A 10,860-nucleotide genomic window follows, 5' to 3' on the forward strand; every position below is an offset into this window, starting at 1 on the left:
TTCACAATCTCAAATGTGTTGGAGATGGCTACTAATCCTAGGAATTGTTTGTTAAATACCCTGAAGTTGAAATGGGTTTTCTCCTTCATTCACAGTGATAAGGACCGGAACGCAATATCGTTGGTATGCAAGTCCTGGTACGAGGTAGAGAGGTGGTGCCGGAGGAGGATTTTCGTCGGGAACTGTTACGCCGTCAGTCCGCCAATGGTGATTAGGAGATTTCCGGAGCTGAGATCGGTTGAGCTCAAAGGGAAGCCGCACTTCGCGGACTTCAATCTCGTCCCGGACGGTTGGGGTGGTTATGTTTATCCGTGGATCGAGGCCATGGCTAACGCATACCCTTGGCTGGAGGAGATCAGGTTGAAGAGAATGGTGGTTACGGATGAGACTTTGGAGCTGATTGCTAAGTCCTTTAAGAATTTCAAGGTCTTGGTGCTTTCATCATATGAGGGTTTCTCTACTGATGGACTTGCCGCCATTGCTGCTAATTGCAGGTTTTCGTTTTTTCCTCTTCTCCACTCTTGAAGCATTCTTTTCCACTTAAACCATGATTGTTGGGTTGTATGTGGTTGACGAAGAAATGTGGTTTAGGAGGGGAAGAGGGGAAATGGAGGGAATTCTATTTGATTGAGTTTTTTTACTTAAGGGTAATTTTGTCATTTTTATTAAAATAAACAGAAGGTTAACTGAAAATTTGACGGTAGGGATTATTTTACAGTTTTTTTAAATGTGAAGGATTAAATTAAAGGTTTTTTAAAACAGAGGGACGAAACGTTATATTTCACTAAACCAGAGGGACTAAATTACAGTTTACCCTTTAAAATTTAAACATTTAAATTAAAATATAAAATAATATAAATATTAAATTTTTTTAATTATTTAATTATTAATTCATATAAATAATAATAATAATAATAATAATAATAATACACATTACATGCAATTTAAATTATTAAATTATTATATAAACTATTGAATTTAGAATATACAGAATAGTTAAAATTATATCAAAATATAAAGATTGGATTAATTAAATTAAAATTAAAAAAATTAAATTAAAAATCTAAATACACGCAAGAACTTTTTAAATCAATTGGAAAGGATGGCAATTAAAAAATAGTAAGAAAAAATTATTATTTAATTTTCATAGTGTAAAAAAATTTAATAATTAGATATTTATTTTTAAAAAATATATTAAAATATTTTTAATATTTTAAAAAGTCTATTAATTAATTTTTTTATTAATTTTATTTTTAAATATTTTATTATTTAATTTCTATAATTTTAAAAAATTAACTACTTAATTCTTATATTTTAGAAAATTTATTAATTAACCTTTCAACTAAAGTATAGTTTACATAAGATATGTTTATGAAAATATTTATTCTCCGACAGACCTCTCATTTATATATTAGAGATTTAAATATTTAATTTTAAAAATATAAAAATAATCTGTTAATTATACTAAAATCATAATTTAACTTTAAAATATAAATTAAAATAAACTCTATTTTTTAAAAAACTAATAAAATAATATAATAAAATTTTTAATATCAATTATAAATATATTAAATATTAATACTTAATATTATATTAAATTCTAAAAAAACCATTATTAATTAAAAAATACAAGCAAATTTAAAGTTGAAATAAACAAGAAAAGAAAGAAAAAGAAAACAAGTAAAATTCTCAAAAACTAATTAAGTAATTTTGATACAAATAGCATTAAACGAAATAATTTCTTATAAAACATTTAATAAGATTTTTTTTTTTTTAAATTCAAAATTAGTTTTGGAATTCAAAAGAGTAAAAAAATCAATTCGTTTAAATTATCTCAAAATTAGAGATTCCAAATAAGGGAATAAGATTCAATATCGTAAATGCATTTTTTAACTTAGCAAAAGTAGAACATTTAAATCACATAGTATGTCATGGAAAAGACGGCAAGCCAGAAAAGAAATTACAAAAATTGCAGTTGGCTAAACTAATCGGCTTCACCTTCACTACCTAAAATTGCATTTTCTGTATGAAAGCTTCATAACCATTAATTATCATCAGCTGGTGATTGAGACTCATCAGAAGATTGATCATCATCAGATGATGCCTTCTTCGCTCTCTGGTTTCTTTCCTTCCATCTCGCCCATACCCACTTCAATATAATGAATCCACCAATGGCATAAACCTGAAAGTAGATGAGATGATTTCGTTACGTAAGAAACTTGGTAAAACTTAATCAGACAATCCCAGATAAATGATCATGACAATGAATTTGTTGTCTGTCATCTGAGTTTCCAGACAACAGTTGAGATGAATACAGTGAAAGAACTGGCAAATAATTCAGCAGAAAATGAAAACAGATTGGTTACAATGAGTAAAACAAAAACCCTCGAAAGAGGTCAATGCTTCAAAAACCAAGAGTACTACTGATTATGGATTCAGACTAATAAAAGCTAAAGTTACTATTATGTTTCTAGATATCAACACGACAGACAGAACCTAGATTCATGAAACATACAAGAGACGGGAACAATTCAAATGTCTAGTTTCTTAACACGAGGGGAAGGATGAAGCAAGGGAAAAGTGTTGTGCGCTAAAAGGAGAAAAAAGAGAAGGTAAACTTCCGAATATTCCATACTATATGTGCACGTCCTCGTACAAGGTAAGAAAAGAAAATTTGTAACAAGAATGAAAGAAATCATAGATTAACAATAACAATAGAATATATAAAGAAGGCCGAGAATATGAGCTGCAGCACATGAACAGTGATACACTTGGGAGTTGAGAGCAAGGTAGATCATATATATGCCTATCCCGGTTTTAATCACGGGCGTGGCCACATTCACAGTCACAATCGCGAATAAGGGAAACATGCCTAAATTCATAAAATGAATAAATATTGGTGGATATAGATAAGATTAAAATACACAACCATATGATAAAGCATAACATGTCAAATAGTGGCTATATATATTATTATCATTAATTAATTACTAACTAAAATAATTATATAGACAATAAAAAAATTTAAAAAGTGAATCGTTGGTAATGGTCATACGGCCTTTACCATTATATAATGGTCATAACGGCTGTTACACCTATAAATTACAGGAAAGAAGACCTATAAATAACTTTGAAATGAGTAACAACCCTTAAAAATTCCATTGTATAATGGCCGTTATTTGATTCCATGATGCCTATATATATCACAAAGATTATTTGGTGGAGGGCTTCATACAAATGCATGATTTTAAATAGTAGTCGTGGCTGGGTTCGTAGTCACATTTGCAATTGAGAGTAACAGAAACAGATCTGTAACGGTAATAGGCTATTGCTATGCAAATTTTTTTGAAAAATTTACAAAATTAATGAAATTAATAAATATTTAAAAGTGCAATCAAAATTAAATTATACAACTTAATAATAAGTATAAATATATTAAATAAATACAAAATTTACAATTTTTAAATATTATGATAATTAATCTCAATTTCCATCAAAATAAGTGTTTAGCAGATTCTTAAGTAGATTCCCTATGATCTTCTAATAAAAAATATCAAATATTTTAACTTCTAAAAATTTTTATTAAGACATTCACTACAAAGTAAAAACTAAAGGGATTCAAAAAATCTAAATATCATTGAAAAATAATAAAAACTTAAATTCTGACTTTGTAATCAAAGTTATATAACATTCTAACTTCTAATTATAACTACGACTATGATTCAAAAAATATCTAACGTTTGTTGAAAAAAAAATAATAAAAAAGATTTTGAAACAATTCTAAAATATAGAATTCTTGATTCTTGAAGAAGTGAACATAGGAATATGCAATCCTTAGTATTCATGCTTAAAGAAATTTAAGAGAAAGTTGAGAAGAGAGCTTGGGAAATCTAATATTTTTTTTAGTTTTGGCAATTTGGCTTGGAAAAATAAAGTGATAATGCTAAAAAGAGAATTTTCAAGCCTTCAAATTAATTAAACATCACATGAAGAAGTCTGTCTCAGTAAAAAAAAACAACATTCTCTGCAAATTCCTGTAGAGAAAAGAAAGTTACGGCTGTTAAGTCGCGGCCTGTAAAGGCCGTGACCGACCGTTATGTAACAGTCGGTACTCTAACAAAATTTTATTACCGTTAAATAACGGCCTTAACGGCCACGGCCTTCTCCCAAACCCATAAATAATGGCAGTTACATTACTTATCGGCCGTTATTTAAAATCATATACAGATGTGCAAAGTTTAAATCTAAGCTTAGATTTTTTTTTCTTGATTTGCAAACTATATAAATCCAGTTATACATGTGTTCAGCAAGAGTTTGAGGTTCAAACAATGATGAAATGATTTTCATTCTAATAGCCGAAAAAATTGTGTAACAAGTCACTATGATACAAAATCATCTTTATGCCACTGATTTCAAAGATCCTATTACCATCTGGATTAAGTTAATTACCAAAAAAAGAAAAGTAAAGGAAAAACCCAACGCTTGAAGCTTACCTTAAAATACAATTTGGTCCCTGAAAAGTACAAGTTTTTGACAGACTAAATTATTTTATAACATAAAAATTAAGGACTAAACTGCAAAAATTTTTATATTTCCAAGCCTTAAAAATCTGGGAAAGTTAGAATAATAGAAGAGAGAAGAAAATAACATAAGAAGATTTACGTGGTTCGACTATAATAACCTACATCCATATATACAAAACCTCGAAGTGCTACATTTTTATTGAATTAGATTCTTTTTCTCATAAAATAATGGCTTTCCTATTTATAATGGAGGATCCAATACATATATATGGTATCATAATTAAGGGATTCTCCAACTATAATAGGACTGTATCAAATTTTCCTATTTTAGAAATGTATAGACATATATTATTTTATCTATTTAAAAATACAAAAATTATATAAATAGAATAACTTTCCCTTAATTATAGCATCAAATTTCATCGATCCTAGCACTCCCCTTTGATTGATTTTACGTTAAAAAAAAAAAAAAAAAAAAAACTTCCTCACAATTAGCTTACAACCAGCAACTCATGAGCATATTCAAAATCACGTATACAAAGATACTCACACAAAGCACCAAAATACAATACAACCCCTAGAATTGTACTTCCCTCTCCAAAGACAAGGCCGGCGAGGAAGCATCAACACAAAGTCCTTCTCCAAAGGCAATATTAGCAAGAAAACATCATCACAAAACAACTTGTAGGATTGCACTAATCGAACATAGAAACTTAGGTATGAACAGTGCCATAAATAGTACCGACGAATAATGCCATAAGTAATGTATGTGAACAGTGCCCATAAACAATATCTGAAATAACACCAATGAATAGTAGTAGTAACTAGCATCCATGAGCAGTACCCAAGCCCTAAAGAATTAAAAGCTTTGGTACCATGTGAAAGTTAGAATAATAGAAGAGAAAAGAAGATAATACAATAAGATTTACGTGATTCGGCTATGAGAACCTACATCCATGAACACAAAACCTCAAGAGGCAGCGTCTTTAATGAATTAGATTCTTTTTCTCACAATGCATTGGCTTCTCTGTTTATAATGGAGGATCTAAGAAATATATAGTATGATACCATAAACTAAAAGATTTTTCAACTATAATAGAAATATATCAAATTCTCCTATTTTAGGAATATATAGACATATATTATTCTATCTATTTAGGAATACAAATCCGATATTAAATAGAAATAACTTTTCATAATACTCCCCTTAATTATAACTCAGAATCACACCAATTCTAACAGAATCTAACGACAGTAGAGACCATCAAAATTACTAATTTTGAAACAATAAAGGCCAACGTATAACTATAAAATAATAAAATAATAAAAACAATCATGGCGCTTTTGTTTTAACCCTTTAAGTGTATTCCAGGGAGCTTCAATAGTGACTCTAATGACTAGTAGCTTGCCTCCAACACAAAAATAACTTTTTGAGGATCATCCTAGGAAACCCAGAGTGAAATTTATCCAAATATCTTTCCTCAAGAACAAACATTAAATATATAAATCCATATGCCAATATTTCAATAGCTTGACTAGAAGAGGGACCTATGTGACCACTCCACTCAATCAAACCAAGACAAGCTAAAACTGACATTCCACCCCAATAACCCAAGTCAACCCTTCTGCTGCAAAAGAGGCTTTTCAATTTGTCATAGCATCTATTTGGAGGTCTCCATTGGTTCAACAATTATAAATTGCTAGTAAGGACTAAATACTTTTGACTTTCTATAAAATGTTGAAGAAAATTGCTATAAATAATAATAAACAATGAGTCAAATACAACATTAACTATCCACCAGCAATTCATAAAAGAAAACAGAAAATGAAACAAAACCCAAGTGGCAACTGAGAGAAAGATCCCCAGGAAGCCACAATTCAGCCGAAAAAGAAAACAGATCGGCTACAATGACCAAAAGAAATCCATCAAAAGAGGTCATGCTTCAAAAAACCAGGATTACCACTGATTATGGATTCAGACCAACAAAAGCTAAAGTTCCTATTATGTTTCTTCTGAGAAAACAAGCGGGCAGCAATTCTAAAAATTTGCCCAATACTAGAGTTGAAATTTTGCATGTTTGAAATTTAGTGGAAATGCAAGGCTTTTCATTTTCATAGTGAACCAAAAATATAATGGCAAACTTTAACATTTCTAAATATCAACATACATGCACAAGACCTAGATTTCATAAAATATAGAAGAGACAGGAACAATTCAAATGCATACTTTCTTAACACAGGGAGAAGGGTGGAGAGAGAGAAGTAGTGAACTAAAAGGAAAAAAAGTAACCTTGCGCATATTTCATATATTTACATATCACTGTTAAGAGGCCAGGAATATAAGCTGCAGCACATGAACACAATACGCTTAAAAGCAAGGTAGATCATATATATATGTATCACAAACATCATTATGATTTATGCATTAATTTCGCAAAGGGTTTCAAACAGATGTCCAAAGTATGAATGTGATTTGGTTTCTCTTGCTGATTCACAAACCATATAGATCCAGTTAAACATGTGCTCAGCAAGGGTTTGAGGTTCAAACAATGATGAAATGATTTTCATTCTAATAGCCAAAAAAATTGTATAACAAGCCACTACGGTACAAAAACCATATTTATATTACTAGTTTCAAAGATCACATTACCATATGAATTAAGTTAATTCCAAAAAAAAAAAAGAGAACTCTTGAGGCTTACCTGAAAATAAAATTTGGTCACCATCTTGAAAAGTACAAGATTTTGACAGACTAAAGTATTCTAGGATATAAAAATTCAAGAGACTATAAGTGCTAGAATTTTCATATTTTCAAGCCTTATAACCAAATGGTAAACTCTTAATTTTATAATCCACTATAAATGTAGAGACCTTAAAAACTACAGGGATCCAAATTACTAATTTTGAAACAGTAAAGACCAATGTATAATTTATAAAAAAATAATAAATAAATAAATTCACGGCACTTTTGCATTTAACCATTTAACTGAATTCAAGGGAAGCTTCAAGCTCGTCATATGAGTGAATCTAATGATTAATTGCTTGCCTACAACACAAAAGAAGTTTTTGAGGATGATACTAGGGAACCCAAGTGAATTTTACCCAAAACCTTCCCTGAAAATAAATAAATAAGTTCGAATGTCAATATTTCAATAGCTTTGATAGAAGAGAGACATATATGATCACTCCACTAAGTCAAGCAACATAAAACTGCCAATCCATCTTAATAACCCACTTGCTCAGCCATGCTGCTATAAAAGAGGTTTCTCAATTTGTCATAACATCTATCTGAGATCTCCAATTGTCCAATCATTGTAAATTGCTAGTAAGGACTGAGTACTTTTGACTCCCTTTAAAATGTTGAAGAGATTGCTATAAGTAATCCTAAACAATGTGTTAAATCCAAAATTAACTATCCACCACCACCAGCAACACATAAAAGAAGAAAGAAAATACAAATAAATGATCAAAAGTACCATAAACTGCTAAAGGCTAGCAAATAAATCATGTAAAGGCTACTTATATCGTTCCCACCACTATTCTATTTCCAATAAATCCGAACAATAATAGTTATAAATATATTCAGTGAGCTAAACTATCATTTGCCTCCCCACTTCTGTCCAAAATAGATAAACTTCTCCAATTCATCCACCATGTCCATTTCATCTCAACTGACCTTTTAATGAAATCATGCAGAACTTTTAGGTCCACTCTCTGCATAGCTTCAATGGTGCAAGTAAATAACTACAGGTAGTACAGCACAGTACACCCTTATTTAAGTGCTCCACCAATCATTTGCATTGCAAGCCTCCTCCAAATAGAAATACACAATCAGCTTAAAAACCACCAGCAGCAACAAACTTTATGATGCCGTTACAATTTAATAAACAATCACCTAGACAATATATAAAACCTTCAATGCATGTATCTACTTCTACGCTTAGCACTTCCTTTTAAAGAAAAGAGTCATAAACATCTGCCACAATCTAGTTCCTTTATTATGAAGACAGCTTAACAATAACAGCAATTTTACTGGGAGAGGTGCAATAAGATTATCACAAGCACAGGAAAACATATTGCACGTAGAGTTTGCTTATAAACCCAAGGATCCACTGCACATCACATCAAATCCATCAAAGACTTTAATCCTTCTTGGTCTTTCTTTGTAGAAGTAATGTTTTTACTAATATCAACACTTTCTATGTAATAGTAAGGAGTTACTGTCAAACAGTTTTAACTCTACATTTTGAATTTGAAGCATCTAGCAAAAATACCATGTTATAACATGAATGTGTCTGAAATGAAACGCCAAAATTGACGTCAAGCTTAACTAATAGCAGAACTTACAGGCCAATAACAGAACAAACCCAATGTATTTCATCATCTCCTATTCTAAGTACCTGTTTGGCATTGAGTTTGGAGGTAAAAAAGTGTTTTTCAAAAAAAGCACCATTTTAGATGCCGTTGAAGAAAGCAGTTTGGAAAAAAATTGTTTTGGTGTTCTTATAACTAAATTATGTCAAAAATAATTTTTAATTTTTTTTTAAATTTTTTTTAAAAAGGGCTTTTCCCCAATGCAATTCTAACAGCAATGTCAAACAGGCCTAACTGCTTACGCCTATTTCTCACATATTCCCACATTTAATCTCAATTTTCTCTACAAAGTTTCCCTATGACAAAAGATCTAACTTTTCACTTCCTCTTCAACCAGAAGTTATACTTCAAACTTCACTGATCCTAAATTATCAATATTTGCTAAATATCACATTATCCACCTCCAAAACCTTCCATTGACCTCGAGAGAGGGATACCCAAAGAGGCAAAAATCTAAAGCAATCCAATATAACAAACCCAGGTTTTAAAAATCCTCTTACTTTTGGGAGCGTGAAGAAATACAAAAATCCAAACTACACAACACAGACCTGCCAGATAACTACGGGATTGTGAGTCCTTCCGCTGCTCTCTTCGAGCTCAACATCGAGAGGCGGATGCATTATTGTACGAGTGTTTGGGAACGTCACAAAATTTGGTTTCTGCTTTGCATTCTCTGCTTCTCCTTCTCCAACAACTGCCATTCTCTGTTCCTCCTTTACCACAGATTGTGGTGGCGCCTTCTTTTCTTGATTAAAGAATGGAAGTTTCAGGTCAAATCTTGGAAGGAATGAAAACAGATTTTTGGGTTTATCTGAGATATATTGATGGGTCACAATTTTGCCCATTTCAGCTTCAGCCATGGTCTCTTGAGTGACGGAGAATTTGGTGCTGGATTGGTGTTTTTTAAGGGTTTTTGTTGGAGGTTTTTGCAGAAGCAGAGTCGTAAGGCCACGTCACGTGCAGGTTCAGGGCCATTTTTATTTTGTCACGTGCATAAGTTTCCTAGCTTTGTTTTTACTTCTAAGCAAAATTTTTATTAAATTAATAAAAATAAATAATAGAAAAAATCACCGGTTAATCTTTCAACATTTAAAAATATATTAAAATATTTATCATGTTTTAAAAATTTATTAATTAATTATTTTATTAATTTTATTCTTTAAATATTATAAAAGAATTTAAAATATTATTTAATATAAAAAAATTAATTAATAGATTTTTACCTTTAACAATAAAACAAATAAAGATTATATAATAAAAATATTATTAATAAATCTATCTCTATAGTTTTAGATATTTTTATGTTTTTTTTTTATTTTGCTAAATATTTTTAAATTATTTTCTTTAAAATACTTTTTTTAAAGGTTGAAAACTTATTTTGTTAACTAATTTTTATAATTTCCCAAACGCTAAAAAAATATAAAAATATTTTAGAAAAATATTTGCAGCGAAACAATCGAGTCTCAATAACCAATTATATTCTCAATATTTTTTAAAAAAGAAAAAATAAAAATTGATGAAATACACAGAGAGAGGAAAATTTACATACCGGGAAAACAGCAAGAGGATGAGAAAGCTTCACAGGCTCATCATTTTGAATCTTCAATGGAGGAGGCGTTACTGGTTTAGGCTCTCCAAACCTAACCACCTCATGTTTATGACTCGTCGTCTTCTTCTCTTCTTCTTTGCCTGAAGCGACATCTTTCATATTAAAAAATGGAGGAATCTTGAGTTCAATCTTGGGAAAACCCAGAAACAGATTGCTCTTGGAGGCTTCTGCTTCTTCTGCTTCTTCTTGCTTGCTTTCAATCTTCTTCTTCCCATCACCCATCTCGTTAATGGCTATTTTTCCGTTTCTTTCTCTCTTCTTTTTTTTGTTTTCTGTGTTTTTTTGGGCTCTGTAGTTGAAATTATTAAGAGTTGGATTATGGATTTTCTTGTAAGTACTAGATTTTGGAAGTGA

At 30.5% G+C, this 10,860-nt stretch overlaps 1 protein-coding gene across 2 annotated transcripts; it reads right to left on the reverse strand.

Annotated features, from left to right (window-relative positions):
- Positions 1-1,862: 1,862 nt before the first annotated feature.
- LOC110618679 lies at positions 1,863-10,860 on the reverse strand. Of its 2 annotated transcripts, none has more exons than XM_021761893.2 (2): positions 10,447-10,860; positions 1,863-2,182 (listed from the first exon to the last, which is right to left on the reverse strand). In XM_021761893.2, the coding sequence occupies exons 1-2, from the start codon at positions 10,726-10,728 to the stop codon at positions 2,045-2,047; spliced, it is 420 nt and encodes a 139-aa protein (XP_021617585.1). In that variant the 5' UTR covers positions 10,729-10,860; the 3' UTR covers positions 1,863-2,044. The 2 variants fall into 2 exon arrangements, with proteins under 2 accessions (XP_021617585.1, XP_021617584.1); XM_021761892.2 differs by lacking the exon at positions 10,447-10,860 and adding an exon at positions 9,446-9,832.

This window comes from Manihot esculenta, chromosome 7 (genome assembly GCF_001659605.2).
Source record: "Manihot esculenta cultivar AM560-2 chromosome 7, M.esculenta_v8, whole genome shotgun sequence".
NCBI classification, from domain to species: Eukaryota; Viridiplantae; Streptophyta; class Magnoliopsida; order Malpighiales; family Euphorbiaceae; genus Manihot; species Manihot esculenta.

Bases quoted from the DNA above. Each gene is read 5' to 3' on its own strand.
- LOC110618679 (XM_021761892.2), bottom strand. From the start codon at position 9,757: ATGGCTGAAGCTGAAATGGGCAAAATTGTGACCCATCAATATATCTCA. The intron at 2,183-9,445 runs GTCTGTGTTGTG...ATCTACTTTCAG, and splicing joins ATCCCGTAGTTATCTGGCAG to GTTTATGCCATTGGTGGATT.